This window comes from Callithrix jacchus, chromosome 11 (genome assembly GCF_049354715.1).
Source record: "Callithrix jacchus isolate 240 chromosome 11, calJac240_pri, whole genome shotgun sequence".
NCBI classification, from domain to species: domain Eukaryota; kingdom Metazoa; phylum Chordata; class Mammalia; order Primates; family Cebidae; genus Callithrix; species Callithrix jacchus.
Window position 1 is genome coordinate 77,734,879 of NC_133512.1, and position 22,600 is coordinate 77,757,478.

Sequence of the window (22,600 nt, forward strand, 5' to 3'; positions counted from 1 at the left end):
AAGTTCTCCAGGTTCTGTTGCAAATGAAGTCACTTAATTAGGGAAGAGATTAAGAGCTGTTTTTATCTTTCTTTCCCTTTTTCCTTTTCTTTCCTTCCTTTTTTTCTCTTTCTTTTAGAAAGTGCGTTGTTCTGTCACCTAAACTGAATTATAGAGGTGTAATCACCGCTCACTGCTCCCTTCCGGGACTCAAGTGATCCTTCCACTTCAGCCTTCCAAGTAGCTGGGACAGTAAGTGTGGGCTACTAAGCCCAACTAAGTTTTTTATTTTTTGTAGAGACGGGGTCTATTTTGTCCAGGCTGGTTTCAATCTCCTGGGCTCAAGCCATCTGCCTGCCTTGGTCTCCCAAAGTGCTGGGAGACCACCACACCTGACCTAGGACCTGTTTTATTGCCTGCCTCTACCCCAGGCAAAACGTTTATTCCAGGGCCTGGATCTGGCAAGCTTCTTTCTGATTGATACCTTGTGGAAGCCCAGGTCTCACTAATGTAGGCCTCCATAACAACTGTTTCAGCACTGACTAAGTGGTTAAGCTAAATATTAAAAGCTGAAAGAGCAAGTGCCCTTATACAAAGGCTGGGATGTAACAAAAGCCCAAGAGTTTTGCCTAGGCCTCTCTTGGGCCTTAAAGCATGACAAGATAACAAAGGAATTCTTAATGGGACCCCTTTAGGATTAAACAAATTTCCAGGCCACCACAAACAAATTTAAAGGTGATGGAACTTCCCAAACCTCCATGATTTAGTAGGAGACAAGATAAGAGTAGTCACCCCAGTACTTGGAGCCATTTAGATTAAGTAAATTTAATGAGGCTCCAAAGGAAGGTCTTCAAGACTCAGAACTTAGTTATAGATTAAATTAAGTTAATCACTTATATCTTTAGATAAATGCACACTTACATGTAGACATAGAACTTAGAAGGTATATAAGCTCTGGAAAACTGTAATTTTTAGTTGGTATGGCACTTATTTTCCCGGCCTTATCCCTGCAACTAGATAAAAAATTCTCCTCCTCCCCAGTTCATCTGCATCTTGTTATTGGGCAGTGAGAAATCGCAGCCTAACCTTCAGTTTGTTCTGGGAACAACCTCTCTAGGAAGTGAGCCCTTGGTAGAAGGATGAGGACTTTCACTTTTTATTTCCTGGCAAAGAATGATTATTTCAAAGCCCAGGCAAAGGTAATTGGGGCCCCATTACTTTAAGCCTGCCATGCTGAAGGACCCAGTCACTGCATGGGAATTGGGCACAATATGGGAGGTCCCTACTCCTGACTTCACTTACCTGGAAAATTAACCTCAGCAACTGTCTGCTGAGGGCATTAGGAGAAATGTTGAGGCCCTGCTCTTCCCAGGAAGAGAGTTTTCCAGCTGGGAGCTAGTAGAGAGGGAGCCCTATGTTCTTGACTACTGATGTCTAGAGAAGAATGTCCACCTCACTAAGCTGACAGGGGATAAGAAGGGAACAATCTTGGCTCAAATACCACAGGCTCCCATTTTTCTAACCAAATTTTCATAGACTTTCTTGAACAGATGCGTCTTCATTTTGCTGTTTGCTTTTAGGGCCATTTCCAGACTCTAACATAAATGAACTCATTCTTTGGGCCTCCACACTGCTTTGAGTTGTCCTCCTATCTCACCCTTTTTTCTTTCTTTGTCTCCTTTGTAGGCTGCCACTCCACCATCTAATCTATAAATGCTGGTACCTTTCTTGGACCAAGGTTCTCTTTTCTCTATATACATATACATCTTCCCTATGTAATCTCTTCCAGTTCCACAATTTAAAAAGTGTACATGATGATGGCCTGGTGCAGTGGCTCATGACTGTAGTCCCAACACTTTGGGAGGTGGAGGCAAACAGATCACCTGAGGTCAGGAGTTCAGCCTGGCCAAAATGGTGAAACCTTGTCTCTACTAAAAATACAAAAATTAGCTAGGCATGATAGTGTGCGCTTGTAATCCCAGCTGCTTGTGAGGCTGAGGCAGGAGAATCGTTTGAACCCAGGACGCAGAGGTTGCAGTGAGCAGAGATCAAACCACTGCACTCCAGCAGTGGTAAGACTCCATTTCAAAAAAAAAGTACATGATGACTTCCAAATACATATTTCTAGCCCTGCCTAATATTTAATTACCTTTTCAACAACTCTATTCACATTTCAGTTCACCAGTTTAAAAAGAAAAATCTTAATTCAATACAATGCTTTGAAAAAAGTCTTCCTATCTTAACCAGTCAATTTTCCACCACCTAGTTAATATCCTTGATTCCCCTGTCGTCTCAAATCCATGGCTTGCCGTCTATATATCCTGCTTCAAAATATATGTTGACTCAATCTGACCAAATTAGCACCTCATCTGCTCACCCCAGTTCAAATCATTATCATCTCTTATCTGGATAAACAAAATAACTTCCATCTTTCACTTTCCCAACTCTGTGCTGACCTCCCTTAGTTGTCTACATAGCAGTCAGAGTGCTAATTTTAAAATGTTTATCAGTTCACATCATTCCTCTAAATCAATGATTTCTCACTTTATTAGGATAAACTCCCAATCCCTTTACCATCACCTATAAAGCTCTACGTGATCTCACATTTCCTTTCCTTTCTGATCTAATCTTAAACACTTCCCTTCTTCATTCATTATGTTCCAGCTACACTGGCTTCTTTCTGTTCTTCAAACCTCCTCATCTTAATTTTCTTTTCTTTTCTTTCTTTCTTTTTTCTTTTTTGAGATGGAATTTTGCTCTGTTGCCCAGGCTGGAGCACAGTGGCGTGATCTGGGCTCACTACAACCTCCACATCCTGGGTTCATGCAGTTCTCCTGCCTCAGCCTCCTGAGTAGCTGGAATTATAGGCATGTGCCACCACGCCCAGCTAATTTTTGTTTTGTTTTGTTTTAAGTAGAGACAGGATTTCATCATGTTGGCCAGGCTAGTCTCAAACTCCTAACCTCAAGTGATCCACCTGCCTCAGCCTCTCAAAGTGCTTGGATACATGTGTGAGCCACTGCACCCAGCCTTAATTTTCTTAAGGCCTCGAAATTTGTTCTTCTGCCTGCAAAAACCTTATGCTAAATTTCCCATGGCTGACTCTTTCACACTATTTAGATCTCAGGTCAAATATTACCTCTTCATAGAAGCTTTCTCTGACATTCTATATAGTAAGCAACTCTATAGTATTATTTTACTTTCTTCATAGCAATTATCACTACTGAAATTTTGACACTAGTAAAGAATCATGAAAAATGATAACCCTTGCTATTCATGCTTTGATTCTCTTCTCTTTTCTTTCTAACATTTCCCATCTCTTTTTTCTCCACTGGCTACTTCCATCCATGAAAACTCAACTCTTCCTTGTGTTTGTGTCCTTGTACCCTCATCGTTTTTTGACATCTTGAAATATGGCTCTTACATCTCATTTTCCTTACCAACCACTTCATTGAATTCATCTCCAAAAAGTGACCACAACATCCTACTAGTGAAAACACTGTGGCTTTTTGCACTCTAATTTGTTTTCCCTCCATTGAATTTACTTGTTTTTTAAGACTGAGTCTTGCTTTATCACCCAGGCTGGAGGGCAGTGGGACGATCTCAGTTCACTGCAACCTCCACCACCCAGGTTCAAGCCATTCTGTTGCCTCAGCCTCCCAAGTAGCTGGGATAACAGGTGTGGGCCATCACACCTGGCTAATTTTTTGTATTTTTAGTAGAGATGATGTTTCACCATTTTGGCCAGACTGGTCTCCAACTCCTGACCTCAGGTGATCCTCCCACCTTGGACTCTTAAAGTGCTGGGATTACAGGCATGAGCTACCACACCTGGTTTTCTTTCTTTTCTCCCCTCCCTCTTCCCTTCCCTTTTCCCTTTCCACCCCCTTCCCTCTCCCTTCCCTTCCTTTTCCTTCCTTCTTTTTTTTTAAACATAAGTAACATATATTCATTTTATATAAAAGCAGAAAACTCAAAATGAGGATTCTACCTCCTGGAAACCAACTACTGTTACTGTTTGCTTTGTGTATTTCTAGACCTTTCTTAGTGCATGCATATAGATTTAAAAATAAAACTAAGCCATAAATAGAATTATACTATATTTGCTATTTTATAGATACTTTGAAAAACTGTGACATATCATTAAATCTTTGAAGATCAACAGATATAGGTTCTGTCCTCTTTTGCCCTATCAGGCCTAACTGAATCTGCCTATATAAAAGAGTTATTAAGAAGATAAACTGGTCTCTTTTGCCAGTCAAAACTACTCCTTTTTTTTAAAAGAAAGACAGGGTCTTACTATGTTGCCCGGATAGGCTCAAGAGAGTCTTCCAAGTAGCTGGGATTACAAGCATGTGTCACTCTGCCCAGCACTAGTCAGAACTTCTATATACTGCATTCTGCCAGACAGAACTTCTAACTATACTGGACACAAATTCAACTGTATGTATTTAGGAATAAAATTAAAAGAGAAACAACTATTTAAACAGCACTCATGCGTCTATCCAACATTTTTCTTACAAGGTAGGTGATAAGGAACTGCTACTGCTTTAGCAGGCCTTGACATAATAAATATGTTTCTAGTCTTTAAAGAAAGGTGTGAAAGCCAATCACCTGATCCAATGCTCAAACTGAAAGTGTAAAATACTCTTTCAATTTTGGAGGAAAAGCTGGGTGGGCTAAACTTGCTGAGACGGTACACTGGTTTCCAGTATGGCTCCTAAATATGGCTATGCTACTATACTTTATGGGTGGCCTAAGAGATTTTCAGGGGTAATTTTGACTATTACAAACATTTAGAGACTTGGTGTGTACTTGGTTTATAATTTAAATAATATAAACAGTTGGACCTCCATTTCTGCAAATTCCACATCCAAAGATTAAACCAACCATGAATTGTAAACCTATTAGGCCCACAATGGTTGTGGCTGTAATGAAACATTTATGCATATTTTTTCTTATTCCCTAAGCAATATAGTATAGTATAACATTTACATTGTATTAGGTTTTATAGGTAACTGAGAGATGATGTGCATAGGTTAAATGCAAATATTATGTCAATTTACATAAGAAACTTGAGCTTCCCAATGGGTCTTGGAACCAATCCCCTATAAATACCAACGGATGACTCTACTCTGCTTTTTCTTAACACATTGACTAAGAACCTATACCACCATAAGATTTACCTCCCCTGTATTTTCTGAATACCCCAGTTCCTTTTATGTAACATTTATGCCAGCAGTCCATCAATACATGATACAGGTATAATTATAACATCTAAGGTAATTAGAGGTACATTATAGCATCTATTAAAATACAATGACCACAACATGATCATCTTCTAGCTAAAAGACTGACTCCAGCAGGAAGTCAATTTTAAAGTGTAACATTAAGTAGAAGTGCTCACTAAGGTGGAAGACTGACTTCTTCAGTTAAAAGTACTGCAAATTCTTTTAAGGTATACAAACAAATTACAAACATTTAGAGACTTGGTGTATACTCGGTTTATAATTAAAAATAAAAGATAAAAATCCTTAAGATGCCAACTAACAGGTCAAATTAAACAAACATACTCATAATCCGGCTTTTTTGGTACGAATATATCTTGTGCATCATCTTCCATGAGTTGTAGGTCAACACAGAGGTCTGTAGTTCCACTGGCATTAAAATTCCCTTGGATATTCTGACCATATTGTTGAAGACGCTTCCATAAGTCATTATAAAGACGTAATAATTTGGGGTATTCTCCCTCAAATGCCTGCTTCAAAAACATAGAAGCTGCCAAGCAAAACAACATGAATTAGATAAATGATAAAACAACAGAATTAGGTAAATGTTTCTTTTGCATGTGAAGATGATGTTCCAAATAACGCATACTATAGGGCAAACCAAAGATGTGTCCTAATGAGACCTTTTATAATAATGCTAGTAATAATAATTTTTCACTTTCTCTATTCACTGCATTTGATATGTAGGTCATATATTTTGAAACCGAATCTACATTAAAAAAATAGAAAAGTCCAGGCGCAGTGGCCCACATCTGTAATCCCAGCACTTTAGGAGGCTAAGGCGGGCAGACTGCCTGAGGTCAGGAGTTTCAGACCAGTCTGGCCAACATGGTGAAACCCCGTCTCTCCTAAATATACAAAAAAATTAGCCAGGCATGGTGGTGTGCACCTGTAATCCCAGCTATTAGGGAAGCTGAGGCAGGGGAATTGCTTGGAGCAGGGAGGGAGGGAGAGGTTGCAGTGAGCCAAGACTGTACCACTGCACTCTAGCCTGGGCAACAGAGTGAGACTCCATCTCAGAAAAAAAAAATTAAAAAAGAAAAAGAAAAAGAAAAACTCACAACTATAGTTGAAGATTTCAATTCCTCCCTTTTCCAAGAATCAAAACAATAAGTACACAGAAAATTGGGACATAAAAAACTGAACAGTGCTAACACCCAATTGACTTACTTTAAATTCATACCGTAATTCATGCAAAACAACAAACACATATTCTTTTTAAGTGAGCATGGAATATTGACCAAGATCGACAATATTTGGTTCCATTAAACAGGTCTCAATACGTTTAAAAGGCTTCAAGCCATACAAAGCTTGTTCTCTAACCAAAATACTTTCAGATTAGAAATCAGTAACAAAAAGATATCCAAAAAGAATCCTCAAATACTTGGAACTATACAATGCCTCTAAATAACCCATGAATCAAAAAAGAAATCAAAAGGGAAACTGGAAGTATTTTGAACTGAATGAAAATTATAACACAACATATCAAACAAAATTTGTGGGATGTCACCAAAGGAGTACTTGGGGGAAATGTATACAAATCCTTACATTTGAAACGAGAGAAAGTCTCAAAGCAATGACCTCAACTTTCATTTTAAGAACATGGAAAAAGAAGGGGAAATAAAAACCAAAGTAAAGCGAAGAAATAAAATAATAAAGCTCTGAACAGGTATCAGTGAGCCAGAAAATGAAAACAAGAAACACTGAAACCAAGAACTGGCTCTTTGAAAAGATAAGTAAAATTGACAAACTTCTAGCCAGATGAATTAGGTAAAAAGAGGACAAACAAATTAGCCACGTTAAGAATAACGGAGATCTCATTACCATTACAAAATATTCTGCAGATACTAAAAGGTAATAAAGGAATTATAAACAACTTTATGTAAATAAACTTGAAAACTTTCATAAAATACACAAATTCCTTGAAAGATACAAACTGCCAAAGCTCACTCAAGAAGAAATGAATAGACTGAATAGCACCATGCCTATTGATTCTTTTAGTCAAAAATCTTTCCACAAAGAAAAACTGCAGGCTTAGATGACTTCAGTGGTGATTTTTATCAAGCAATTTAAGAAATAAATAAAACCAATTCTATACAAATTCCTAACTCATTTTGAGGCCAGCACTGTCCTGATATAAAAACCAGATATATTAAAAAAAAAAACAAACTACAAAACAATATTCCTTATGTAGATGTAAAAATTATAACCAAAATTTCATCAAATCTAGCCAATCAATATATAAAAAGAATAATATATCATAACCAAGGAGATCTGTGTCAGAAATTCATAGTTTGTCTATGAGCCAACATACTGGCCAGCTTAATGATTTAAAAATCAGTCAATGTGATTCATCGTGTTAACAAACTCAAAAGAAAAAGCATATGCTCTTTTCAATAAAAGAAGAAAAAGCGGCCGGGCGCGGTGGCTCAAGCCTGTAATCCCAGCAGTTTGGGAGGCCGAGGCGGGTGGATCACGAGGTCAAGAGATCGAGACCATCCTGGTCAACATGGTGAAACCCCGTCTCTACTAAAAATACAAAAAATTAGCTGGGCACGGTGGCACATGCCTGTAATCCCAGCTACCCAGGAGGCTGAGGCAGGAGAATTGCCTAAACCCAGGAGGCGGAGGTTGCGGTGAGCCAGGATGGCGCCATTGCACTCCAGCCTGGGTAACAAGCGAAACTCCGTCTCAAAATAAAAAAGAAGAAAAAGCATTTGAAAAAAATCTAACATTCACTCCTAATAAAACCTCTCAGTCAACTAGGAACAGAAAGGAACACACCCTTAACCCAATAAAAGGCATCTATGAAAAACTATGGCTAACTGAATACTTAAGAGAAAAAGTAATGCTTTGGCTCAAAAATCAGCAACAAGATAGCAATGTTAGCTTTCACTACTTCTAGTCAACATATCCTGGAGGTTCTAGCCAGTGTAATGAGACCTAAATAAATAAGACATTCAGACTGGAAAGGCACACAGTCACTTTAGACAATACATAATCATCTGTATAGAAAATCTGATGAAATCTATCAGAAAAGCTACTAGTTAACATAATAACTGAATTTACCAAAGTTGCAAGACATAAGATTAATGTGCAAAACTCACTAATATGCCTATATACTACCAATGAGCAATCAGAAGTTGAAATTTTAAAAGAATACAATTTAGCACAAAAATATGAAGTACTTAGATATATCTGACAAAATGGAAACTATTTGCACACTGAAAACTGTAAAAAGAATGCTGATAAAGAAGACCTACATAAATGGAGAGAGATAACATTCATAGTTCAAAGATTCAATACTGTTTAATGTAAATTATCCCTAAATCTACATATTAAATGTTATCTCATTTAAAATGAATGCAAGCTTTATTTTTGTAGAAATTTTAAAAAGATCCAAAAATCATATTAAAAGGCTAAGAACCCAAAATATTCAGAGCAACTTTGAAAAAGAACAACGTTGGAGTACTAATACAACCTGATTTCAATACATATAGAACTATAACAATTAATACACTGGTACTGGGGTAAAGACAGACACAAAGATTAATGGTGCAGAATAGAGACTACAAAAATGGACCCACACATATCTAGGAGACTGAATTTTGACAAAGGTGAAAACACAATTTAGTGGACACAGGGTAGAGTTCAACAAATGATGATGTACAATTGAATAACTATATGGAAAAATAGCCTCTTTAATCTACACTCTGTAACTTATATAAAAATTAACTCAAAAAAGATTAAATATTCTGAAAGAAAACATCTGAGGGTACTTTTCTGTCCATGAGTTAGACATGATATAAAACCAAAAGTATGGTCCATAAAAGAAGAAACTGATATAGGAAAGCATCTGCTCTTCAAAAAATATAGCTAAGAAAATGAAAATACATGCCCTAGGAAGGCAAAATCAATTTCCTATATATCTGATAAAGTACTTGTATCTAGAACACATGAAGAACTCTCAAGTCTCAATAGCAATGGCCTCATTTAAAAAATGGTACCTTTATCAAAGAAGGTATATGAATGGCAAATAAACACATGAAAAAATACTCAACATCTTTTAGTCAACAGGAAAATGCAAATTAAAACCACAACGAGATACCACTACATAACTGTTCAAATGACTAAAATTAAAAAGAGTGACTACATCACAGCTGAATGAGGTGGCTTGTGCCTGTAATCCCAGAATTTTGGGAGGCTGAGGTGGGTGGAACACCTGAGGTTGGGAGATTCAGACTAGCCTGGTCAACATGGTGATACCCAGCTGTAATAAAAATACACAATTTAGCTGGGTGTGGTGGTGCACACCTGTAATCCCAGCTACTTGGCAGGCTGACACACGAGAATCGCTTGAACCCGGGAGGCGGAGGTTTTGGTGAGCTGAGAACATGCCATTGTACTCCAGCCTGGGCAACACAGTAAGACTCAGTTTCCAAAAAAAATGGTCCTATCATATATTGGCAAGGATAAAGGAACTAGAACTCTTGTATAGCTTGTGGAAATAAAAAATTGTATACTCATTTTGCAAAATAATTTAAAATTTCATTAAAATGTTAACTATATAACTAACATATTGTTACATTATTCTGCTTCTAGATATTTATCCAATAAACATAAGAGTATATGTCCATACAAGGAATTGTACCTGAGCATTCACAGTATCTTTATTTATAGTAGCAAAAACTGGTAACAACCCAATGTCCATCAACAGGCTAATGCATGAACAAACTAATATATCCATGCAATGGAATATTGTGCAGCAACAAAAACATACTACAGTACAGTTGAATATCAGGAAAATCATGATGCATGAAAGAAGCCAAACAAATAAGTATATCCTAATCATTCAATTTGTACAAAATTTTGGGAGCTACAAACTACCATATAGTAACTAAAAGCAGATCAGTGTTTGTCTGATGATGGGGGAGGGAGATAGTGGAGAGACTAATTACAAAGCCAAACAAGGAAACTTGGGAGTGATGAATATGTTAGTCTATTGATGGTTGTGATTTCAAGGGTGCACTCATATGTCAAAACATATCGAATTGTATACTTTCAATATGTACTGCTTACTGTATGCCAATTGTACCTCAGTAAAGTTATTTAAGAGAAATTATCTCAGAGACAACTTTGGCCTCCCTCTTCCTCCATAAAGCAGCAATCTACCATGAGCCCCAAGTAACCCTACATGTTCTTTCAGGGCAGGCCAATAATGCAAGGCCCTGGTTTGCTGTTATATTTGGCAAGAAATCTTGAGAGATACAGTAACATCATCCTGCAGACAAAGAGCAGACTTGTTTACTGTCACTACAAAAGTGGTAGTTTCCTCAAGCTCAAGGTTCCTTACCTGCCATGCAATTTCTCTGCACACTTCTCATCTACATGGGCCCATGTCATATCTCCCTATAATATTTGGAGGTGTGTGAAACTAAAAAACAATATGCTAATACTAATGACTCTTGCTGTGCTGTAATAAAGTTCTTTTTCTCTAACCCAAGAGTCTCATACTATAAAACTATAGCAGTTTAGCCTTTTTTAAGAAAGATAAAGTATCAGATCCTTCAGTTCTTCTTTTTTAATTTTTTTATTTTTTATTGAGATGGAGTCTTGCTCTGTTGCCAGGCTAGAGTGCAGAGGCACAATCTTGGCTCACTATAAACTGCCAAGCAGGTTCAAACTATTCCCTTGCCTCAGCCTCCCGAGTAGCTGGGACTACAGGCACACGCCACCATGCCCAACTAATTTTTTTGTATTTTAGTAGAGATAGGTTTCACCATGTTGGCCAGGGTCGTCTCGATCTCCTGACCTCGTTATTTGCCCACCTTGGCCGCCCAAAGTGCTGGGATTACAGGTGTGAGCCACCACACCCAGCCAGATCCTTCATTTTTTCAACTTCCCCCATCAAAATAAAAATATTTCTTTGGTAATTCTCTCACAACAACCTGTTCTTTGTCTTTTTTTTTTTTTTTTTAATTTACCACAATTACTAAACATATTTGTTTGAAGTATGTTTTTCCTACTTGGCTGTAAACTCCATGAAGGCAAGGACAATGCCTCTTTTCTTTAAAGCACATTTGGTACCTCACACAGTGCCTGGAATGGCAGAAGTAAACATTTCTTAAATAAAGGAATGAAGTTTTTTGTTTCTTTTCTTTTTTTCTTAGAGACAAGGTCTCACTATGTTGCCCAGGCTGGTCTCAAACTCCTGGACTCAAATGATCCTCCTATCTCAGCCTCCAAAGTGTTGAGATTACAGGTGTGAGCCATCATGTCCAATCGAGTATTGTTTTTTTAGGGAACAGTATCACTTTTATAGAAATCCTATCTATACAGAACAAATTACTATTGAGGGTTTCAGCCAAACTTTGCCTATATTAGCTCAGCAAATGTGATTAATGATAAATGACTTAAGTCAAATATATTTAAAGCTTACAAACAAGTATTGTATATCTAAATCTTGAAGGTAAGCTTTTTTTTTTTTTTTTTTTTTTTAAGAGACAAGGTCTCAATCTATCACTCAGGCTGGAGTACAGTGGCACAGTCATGGCTCACTGTAGCCTTGACCTCCTGGGCTTAAGTGATCTTCCTACCTCAGCCTCCCAAGTAGCTGGGACCACAGATATGCACCACTACACTCAGCTAATTTTATTATTTTTTACTTTTTGTAGAGATGGGGTCTCCCTATGTTGCCAGGCTGATCTCAAACTCCTAGGCTCAAGCAATCCTCCCACCTAAGTCTCCCAAAGTGCTGGGATTACAGGTGTGAGCCACCACGCCCAGCCAAAGCTAAGTTCTATTTTAATTTCTTTCATATGTAGTTGTAAAGTATTCATATTATCTATATAATTTTAATTATTTGATAAAAATTTATAGAACACCTACTGTACATTCTGATAATCAAATAATTTATAGAGGGAAAACCACAGGTTAATTCCCAGTTACCTGGGAATGTATTATTCAGATTACTGCCTTGTGCAAACTTTTTTTAAAATTAATCACTAGTGATTACAACACAGGTAGAAATGTGGAACTTAAACTCACATTAAACAACTCAATTACTATTAAAACAGTATTTTATAATTTAGAAGATAATTCTATGTATAGTACTCCTACCAGGTAATAATAGCTCTGGCGAAAAACCTCTGATTAAGAAAGTCTACCTTTGATTTTATTCCCCTATCTCTGCCTTCTTGAATTCATTGCAGTAAGAACCCTTATAGCTTCCAAAATGCATAGGGTCAGACCCATCCCAAACCTTGAGCTAATTCACATGGAGAGTAAAGGATATAAATCGTCTAAATGCTCAGTTTGTCTCTTCCCACTTTCTCTATTCCAGTACCTTCTTTTACCTTCTTCCCTAGCCCTGAACACTGTTAAGAAGTTAGTAGTTTGTTTTGACTGTCTGTCCTTCCCCTCTAAAACCTAAGTTAAATGAGAGCAGGAATATTATTTGACTTATTTTCCTCTGTATTTCTTTTACCTAGATTTAACAGTTAGAATTCAATTACTGAATGAACAAATGAACTGAAAGTAAAATGAAAAGGGGGTCCAGGTTTGGAGTTATATCATTTCCCCTTTGAGTTATATCAGCCTTAATTTCCTTACTATCCCTAGATCGCTGGTTTAAGGCTTCACAGGACAGCTCGAATGTCTGCTTTATCCCAGAGTTGCAGCCGTCATAGGTCTTGCCTTAGTATTGACTAACTGTGCCTAAATCTCAGTCTGTATGATGCTGCTTCTCCTGCATCTCCCTATAAAAGGACCAAACACCTCATGTCTAGGCAACTGACTGTGGTCTGATCAAGAAAAGGCAGTACTCCTTAAAACTCTGCCAGCCTCCAGATGCCCAAATACTGGGCAGTGCCAAATATACCTGGAAGGATTTAAGCATTCATCCATTCGACAAATACCTGCTGACCACTTACTACATACCAAGCACTGCTGTAAAAGCAATGGTATGCAATGGTAAATAAAATAAGCAAGTTCCTATCCCTATAGAGATTATGCTCGAGTGAAGAAGGATGATAAACAAGTAATTATGTAACATAATGTCAGGAAGTGCTAAGTGCCTTAAAGAAAAATAAAGCAAGATTAGAGAAGAAAGAGTGATAGGATGTGCTATTTTATATATTTACCAGGGAGGACCTCTCCGAATGAAGCAAGGATATAATCCATCTGGATATTCAGGGAAAGAGCGATTCAGATAGAAGAAACAGCAAATGCAAAGGAAATGCAACAGATTATCCTAGTAGAGGTTGCTGGTCATATTTTAAGACAACTGTCTGTTCTTTGCAAGATTTGGTCTGAAAGAGTCAGCCTTCATAGTTTGGTTAAGTGCCTCCTTTGTGAGAGACTGCTACTCATTTCTTGCTCACTCCTTTTCCTAACTGGCCCAGTTCTCAATCAACTGCCAGGCCTTCACCTATATCACCCAGATTATAAAAGCAAAGGAAGCCAATAATCTACTGCCTTTAAAATATCTTGAATATTTTGTTTCATAAATGTACTAGTTATCCATTGTCATGTAACAACTTGCCATAAACATTAACTGCTTATTTTAAAACCATACATATATTACCTCATAATTTCTTTCGGTTGGGAATCCAGGAATGGCTTAGTTGGGTCCTCTGCTTCAGGACCTCTCACAACACTGTCATCAAGGTATCAATTATGGGTGAAGTCTCATCTGAAGACTCAACTGGGGAAGGATGTGCTTCTAGGCTCTTATGGTTGCTGGCAGGATTCAGTTTCTTGTGAGCTTACGGCCTCAGTTGCTAGCTTGCTGTTGGCTGGAAGCTGACCTTTGCTCTTGCCAAGTGGAATGGTATGACAGCTGCTTGTATCGTCAGCCTCCCAAAGTGCCCAGCACCTGAACTTTCATTTTAATAGCTACATGTGGACATGAAGTTGGCAGTCACTGTGTTTGCAGCACTGCTCTATCATATTCTATCACATTCTATAGTATGAATATGTTACCAATGTGGTGCAAGAAGGCAACAGACAGGAGGCCTGATAGCAAAATGGAGGTTAAAACTTTATGTAACCTAATCACAAGAGGAATACCCACTTTGTATGTACAAGTTAGAAGCAAGTTCTGCCTATACGCAAGAAGAAAATATTACAAAAGTGTGCAAATACCAGCAGACAAATGTTACTGGAGGCGATCTTAGAATCTGCCTCCCACAATAAAATATATCGTATTTCATTCACATTAATGGGAGTTATATAGAAGTCAAATACTGAAGGCCATAAAGCAAATTTGCAAACACTACTTTTCAAATACTTATATACTATAAACTTTAGTAGTCCTTCCTAATACAAAACAATGACAAAACAAATCAATTTCACATAAAAAATATAAATGTCTAAAGTATTATTGGAAAAAAATGCCCAAATACACTAAATATAGTTTAGATACAAAATACTAGAACAAAACACAGCTAAGTTATTTGCCCCAAATTAAAAAGTTTTTCATCATTCTTTCTACTTTAGTCACTGAAGTGGGTAAGGATTTTTCTTTCTAAGTTCCAGAACTTTATGGTCTGAACAATATATTAGGAGCAAATAAACATTTATATGAACTGAAACTAATTGTAAATACATGTAATTTTCTTTCATTATAGTTCAATAAAACTTAAGACAGAAAACAGGCCTTTTTAAAACTCAGAGAAATATCATTTAAGATTAATAGATATTAAAATGCAAATTTTGAATATAAAATATTAGGATGGAATAACTGAAAATATCTGGCTATGGGCCCTATGAGATTTCTTATGTTTTGGTTTTCTGTTGTTTTTCCTCCTCATAATGGCAGCAACATAAAGGTATGGAATCCATTACCAACTAGGATTACCAACTAGTATGCATTCTGTACTGTAATCCTTCCTTCCTTTTTTTTTTTTGAGACAGAGTTTCACTCTTGTTGCCCAGGCTGGAGTGCAATGGTGTGAATTTCAGCTCACTGCAACCTCCTCCTCCCGAGTTCAAGTGATTCTCCTGCCTCAGCCTCTCGAGCAGCTTGGATTACAGGCATGCGCCACCAGGCCCGGCTAATTTTGTATTTTTAGTACAGATGGGGTTTCTCCATGTTGGTCAGGCTGGTCTCGAACTCCCAACTTCAGATGATCCACCCGCCTTGGCCTCCCAAAGTGCTGGGATTAAGGTGTGAGCCACCACACCTGGCTGCCATTTTTTTTTTTTTTTTTTTTTTTTTTTTTGAGATGGAATCTGACTCTGTCAACCGGCTGGAGTGCAGTGGCATAATCTCGGCTCACTGCAACCTCTGCATCCTGGGTTTGAGTGATCCTCCTGCCTCAGCCTCCCGAGTAGCTGGGAATGCAGGCCCCTGACACTACGCCCAGCTTACTTTTTGTATTTTTAGTAGAGATGGGGTTTCACCATGTTGGACAGGGTCGTCTTGAACTGCTGACCTTGTGATTTGCCTGCTGTGGCCTCCTGGAATTATAGGCGTGAGCCACCACACATGGCCAATCCTTCCTTTTTTAACAGGGATATAAAGCATACACAATCTTTTCCAAACTTCTAACTCTGTAAGCCTCGATCCACTGATAATATGAAGATGGCCATTTTTCCTATCTCACAGAAAAATAAAGTCTTCTAGGAAATAATCCCTTCAATTTTCGACTTTCTTCCCCTCTATTTCTAGTCTTCAACTTTGACAGGAACACATGTCCCAAACCTATTCTTCAATTTCTCTTCTCTATTTCATCCCATCTCATCTCCTCCAAGATTATTTGTTTCTTTTGTATTTTTAGCATCCCGCATTCTACTAGCTTCCTCCTAGGATCAATAAAATATGCTTGAAAATGCTCTCTCATGATATAAAGAAGTACAAAAAACATGCCAACACACTCCGCCTTAACTCTAAAAACTATTCATTTGCAGCCACTGTCCTGTTGCTCCCTGTAGTAACAGTCTACACACATTTCCTTGCCTCTGCCAGACTGCAACCAGACTTTTAACTGCCACAATACCACTGAAACTGTTCTGGTAAAAATCACACTACCATTCCAACTTGCCAAAAACAGTGGGTATTTTTCTGATCTCTCATTTGATTTCTATTGATCACTCTTTCCTTTGAAAAATACTGCCCATGATCCCATTTTTTTCCTGTTTTTTCTACTTCTCTAAATTTTTCTTCTTGTTCTTCTGTGCTGACTTCCTTCTTCTGCCTTAAGTGCTTTCCTTAAAATTTTGAAAACAGTTTTTATAGGTTTCAGCATATAATATAGAGGGAATAGTATAATGAGCCTCTGTGCATCCATCACTTAGCGTCAGCATTTGTCAACTCACTCTTGTTTTTATCTATAACCCTGCCAGTGCCCCTCCATCACTACCAGTTATTTTGGAGCTAATAGCCTTCTATCATTTCACTCATAATCACAAATGTATCTCATAGTAGGAAGTATTTTCTTTAAAAATATAGCCACAGCAGGTCATTATTCTTTTTTTTTTTTTTTTTAACTTTTATAACACCAGATTTAATGCTTTAATTTAAAGGGGATTTCAGGGCCTAACTTGCATATTTATTTATTTATTTATTTATTTATTTATTTTTAATTTTTTATTGGATTATAGGTTTTGGGGTACATGAGCAGAGCATGCAAGACAGTTGCGTAGGTACACACATGGCAGTGTGCTTTGCTTTTCTTCTCCCCTTCACCCACATTTGGCATTTCTCCCCAGGCTATCCCTCCCCACCGCCCCCTCCCACTGGCCCTCCCCTTTTCCCCCCAATAGACCCCAGTGTTTAGTACTCCCCTTTCTGTGTCCATGTGTTCTCATTTTTCATCACCCACCTATGAGTGAGAATATGCGGTGTTTCATCTTCTGTTCTTGTGTCAGTTTGCTGAGGATGATGTTTTCCAGATTCATCCATGTCCCTACAAACGACACGAACTCATCATTTCTGATTGCTGCATAATATTCCATGGTGTATATGTGCCACATTTTTCCAATCCAGTCTATTATCAATGGGCACTTGGGTTGATTCCAGGTCTTTGCTATTGTAAACAGTGCTGCAATGAACATTCGTGTACATGTATCCTTATAGTAGAACGATTTATAGTCTTTTGGATATATACCCAGTAATGGGATTGCTGGGTCAAATGGAACTTCTATTTCTAAGGCCTTGAGGAATCGCCACACTGTCTTCCACAATGGTTGAACTAATTTACACTCCCACCAACAGTGTAAAAGTGTTCCTTTTTCTCCACATCCTCTCCAGCATCTGTTGTCTCCAGATTTTTTAATGATCGCCATTCTAACTGGCGTGAGATGGTATCTCAATGTGGTTTTGATTTGCATCTCTCTGATGACCAGTGACGATGAGCATTTTTTCATATGATTGTTGGCCTCATATATGTCTTCCTTCGCAAAGTATCTGTTCATATCCTTTGCCCACTTTTGAATGGGCTTGTTTGTTTTTTTCCTGTAAATCTGCTTGAGTTGTTTGTAAATTCTGGATATCAGCCCTTTGTCAGATGGGTAGACTGCGAAAATTTTTTCCCATTCTGTTGGTTGCCGATCCACTCTAGTGACTGTTTCTTTTGCCGTGCAGAAGCTGTGGAGTTTCATTAGGTCCCATTTGTCTATTTTGGCTTTTGTTGCCAATGCTCTTGGTGTTTTGTTCATGAAGTCCTTGCCTACTCCTATGTCCTGGATAGTTTTGCCTAGATTTCCTTCTAGGGTTTTTATGGTGCCAGGTCTTATGTTTAAGTCTTTAATCCATCTGGAGTTAATTTTAGTGTAAGGTGTCAGGAAGGGGTCCAGTTTCTGCTTTCTGCACATGGCTAGCCAGTTTTCCCAACACCATTTGTTAAACATGGAATCCTTGCCCCATTGCTTGTTTTTGTCAGGTTTATCAAAGATTGTATAGTTGTATGTATGTTGTGTTGCCTCCGGTGCCTCTGTTTTGTTCCATTGGTCTATATCTCTGTTTTGGTACCAGTACCATGCTGTTTTGATTACTGTAGCCTTGTAGTATAGTTTGAAATCCGGTAGTGTGATGCCCCCCGCTGTGTTCTTTTTGCTTAGAATTGACTTGGCTATGCGGGCTCTCTTTTGGTTCCATATGAAGTTCATGGTGGTTTTTTCCAGTTCTGTGAAGAAAGTCAACGGTAGCTTGATGGGGATAGCGTTGATTCTGTAAATTACTTTGGGCAGTATAGCCATTTTCACGATATTAATTCTTCCTAACCATGAACATGGAATGTTTCTCCATCTGTTTGTGTCCTCTCTTATTTCGTTGAGCAGTGGTTTGTAGTTCTCCTTGAAGAGGTCCCTTACGTTCCTTGTGAGTTGTATTCCAAGGTATTTTATTCTTTTTGTAGCAATTGCGAATGGCAGTTCGCTCTTGATTTGGCTTTCTTTAAGTCTGTTATTGGTGTAGACGAATGCTTGTGATTTTTGCACATTGATTTTATATCCTGAGACTTTGCTGAAGTTGTTTATCAGTTTCAGGAGTTTTTGGGCTGAGGCGATGGGGTCTTCTAGGTATACTATCATGTCGTCTGCAAATAGAGACAATTTGGCTTCCACCTTTCCTATTTGAATACCCTTTATTTCTTTTTCTTGCCTGATTGCTCTGGCTAGAACTTCCAGTACTATATTGAATAGGAGTGGTGAGAGAGGGCATCCTTGTCTAGTACCAGATTTCAAAGGGAATGCTTCCAGTTTTTGCCCATTCAGTATGATATTGGCTGTTGGTTTGTCATAAATAGCTTTTATTACTTTGAGATACGTTCCATCGATACCGAGTTTATTGAGGGTTTTTAGCATAAAGGGCTGTTGAATTTTGTCAAATGCCTTCTCTGCATCAATTGAGATAATCATGTGGTTTTTGTTTTTGGTTCTGTTTATGTGGTGAATTACGTTGATAGACTTGCGTATGTTGAACCAGCCTTGCATCCCTGGGATGAATCCTACTTGATCATGATGAATAAGTTTTTTGATTTGCTGTTGCAATCGGCTTGCCAATATTTTATTGAAGATTTTTGCATCTATGTTCATCATGGATATTGGCCTGAAGTTTTCTTTTCTCGTTGGGTCTCTGCCGGGTTTTGGTATCAGGATGATGTTGGTCTCATAAAATGATTTGGGAAGGATTCCCTCTTTTGGATTGTTTGAAATAGTTTTAGAAGGAATGGTACCAGCTCCTCCTTGTGTGTCTGGTAGAATTCGGCTGTGAACCCGTCTGGACCTGGGCTTTTTTTGTGAGGTAGGCTCTTAATTGCTGCCTCAACTTCAGACCTTGTTATTGGTCTATTCATAGTTTCAGCTTCCTCCTGGTTTAGGCTTGGGAGGACACAGGAGTCCAGGAATTTATCCATTTCTTCCAGGTTTACTAGTTTATGTGCATAGAGTTGTTTGTAATATTCTCTGATGATGGTTTGAATTTCTGTGGAATCTGTGGTGATTTCCCCTTTATCATTTTTTATTGCATCTATTTGGTTGTTCTCTCTTTTATTTTTAATCAATCTGGCTAGTGGTCTGTCTATTTTGTTGATCTTTTCAAAAAACCAGCTCCCTTCGAGCTGGGCAGGACACCTGATCGGACATCCAAAAATAAAGCCCAAACCCCTCAACACAGAGCATTTGAGAAAAAAAAAAAAAGGTTGTTTAATGAGCTGTGTTGCAGCAGAATCAAACATAGCAGCCTAACAGCCCTGAATGAACAACAGAGTGCACAGCTCAGCAATTAAACCCCTATAAAGTACAAACTGTCTCCTCAAGCAGCTCCCTGACCCCTCTATATCCAAAAGACTGTCATTAGGCAGGCATCATCCTGGGACAAAGAGAGCAGAAAAAGAAACTGGTAGCATCCCTCGCTGTGCCACGGCTACTAGAGGTGCACCCCAGACAAGCAGGGTCTGGAGCGGACCTCAACAGTCGTACAGCGAAGGGGCTAGACTGGTAGAAGGAAAACCAAGCAACAGAAATACTTCATCATCAACATTCTGGGTGTCCACTCAGAGACCCAAACGAAAAGTCAGCAACTACGCAGACGACCCGCGGACAAATCCACAAAGATGGGAAGAAACCAGCGCAAAAAGGAGGAAAACACCCGAAACCAGAACACATCGCCTCCTAGAAAGGACCAAAACTCCTCACCAGCAAGGGAACAAAGCTGGACGGAGAAAGACTGTGACGAAATGACGGAATTAGACTTCAGAAGATGGATAATGAGAAACTTTTGTGAGCTAAAAGATCATGTATTAAATCAATGCAAAGAAACTAAGAACCTTGAAAAAAGATTCGAGGAAATGATAACAAGAATGGATACCTTAGAGAGGAATATGAATGAATTAAAGGAGCTGAAAAACACAATATGAGAACTTCGCGAAGCAAAAGCAGGTCATTATTCTAAGTGAAGTAACTCAAGAATGGAAAAACAAACATTGTGTATTGTCACTTATAAGTAGGAGTGAAGCTATAAGAATGCAAAGACATAAGAATGATAAATTGGACTTAAGGGATGTGATGGGGGAGAAGGGTGGGAGTGGGGTGAGGAATAGAAGACTACCTATTGGATACAGAGTACACTGCTTGGGTGATGGGTGTACCAAAATCTCTGAAATCACCACTATAAGACTTCTGCATGTAACCAAAAACCACCTGAACCCCACAAATTATTGAAATAAAAATAAAAATTACACAAAAATATATAGCCACAGTTCTCTTCTGCTTTACAAAATTAACAATCAGTGATGACATTTGCCTGATTGAGTTAGGAATTTTTTTAAATGCTTTATTTGATTTAGACTCCATAAATCATTGACATATTATAACTAGCTGATATATTATCAACCTCATCTACAGCACTCTCTTTTTATTCTTTTTCATTATTTGTCTAAGATACCGGGACATTTGTCCTACAGAGTTCCCAAAGGCTAGATTGTACAGATTGCATCCTCTGATCCTGTATTTCCTGTAAATCATCAGTTGAATCTAAAATAGTGTTTTTCACCTTGACTGCATCTTGAAATAACTGAGGAGCTTTTAAAAATCCTTATGTTTGGGTCCTACTCTTCGAGACTCTAATGTAATTGCAGCCCAGGCTTTGGGATTTTAAAACACTGTCTAAGTGATTCAAAAGAGCAAGCAAGTTGAAAACCACTTACACAGGTAAGAATTTGACAAAACTTCTGGTTTTATCATTTTTAACGAAACTACTGCATATGCAGTGACTGAAATTTTAGGAACTGTTTGCCTTTTCAAATAAAATTAGCAGTCACTAATAATAATCCTTAGGTCTGCTAATTCATTGGAGACTGCAAAACGAAGAGTTTCTAACATTCATTCTGCATTTATTAGCGGCAATACTTATATAAATAAACAAATTTCTCTCATGAATTATTTGGTTTCTCTGAGGTATCATTTGTTTAGGACAGGCGGAAAAAAATGTTTGATTGTATTCCTTTTATTTACCAGTTTTCAAAGTTCCATAGCATCATTAATGGTGTCCAACCACTATCAATAAAAAAAGTATTTTTTTATTTGTATCATTACGAATGTATGGTGGATTTCGACAATTCCTTGCAATTGTTAACTTTATTGTACGCTAAAATTACTCTATCTTTGGTAGGTGACCTATTCAAAGTGTTTTCTAGGCCCTTTCAATACAATCCTAGTAGTCTTTGGTATCTCCCTGGCTTTCTAATGTAAAGAGTTACAGAATTATTCTATACATTTCCTGCCCCAGACCTGAAATCAGCCATTTCTTCATGGAATTATGATTTTTTTAAATGGGAAATCATGTGGAAAGATCACAACATGAGTGATAAATGGGTTCAGTACTACTGAATGGCAATTATTTCCAGGCCTTTCCAGTGGACAGAGCCATGAAATATATATAAATCAAATTTTATTTTTTAAAGAAAAAAAGCACATCATCAGTTCACTTTGATCTTAATCACTTTCTATCTTCTTTCTCTTGTGCTGAAAATGCTGATTCACTATCATATCAATATGATTATACATTTATTTTATCCCACACCACTCACATAAAAGTCTGAAAATAATACTAATGCTACAATCAATATATTGATTACTGAAAAGAGTTCATGGGTTAGGGGGGCAGTTTTTGTTTTCCTTTAAGAGTATCCCAGTAGGAATGTAGAAGTAAATTACTGAGTTTAAAAGTAAAGGAGTCAAATAAAAGTTTGCTCTGCCTAGTTGTGCCACACAGCTACATTCAGGTTTTTAATTTTACTTTGTAATTTTAGGAATTTTTTCATTGTCATTTTGTTTTATAACTATATAAAATACCTATACACCTTCAAACTTAAATCTACACAAAAAAAGTA

The 22,600-nt window shown here is 37.8% G+C and overlaps 1 protein-coding gene across 5 annotated transcripts in view; it reads right to left on the reverse strand.

The window, feature by feature from the left end:
* COG5 (component of oligomeric golgi complex 5) overlaps positions 1-22,600 on the reverse strand; it is a 377,608-nt gene that overhangs the window by 90,950 nt on the left and 264,058 nt on the right. For all 5 annotated transcript variants that reach the window (XM_078343129.1, XM_078343126.1, XM_078343128.1 and 2 more), the window contains exon 12: positions 5,553-5,757. In XM_078343129.1, the coding sequence (XP_078199255.1) occupies positions 5,553-5,757 (205 nt within the window). The remainder of the gene's footprint in view (positions 1-5,552; positions 5,758-22,600) is intronic.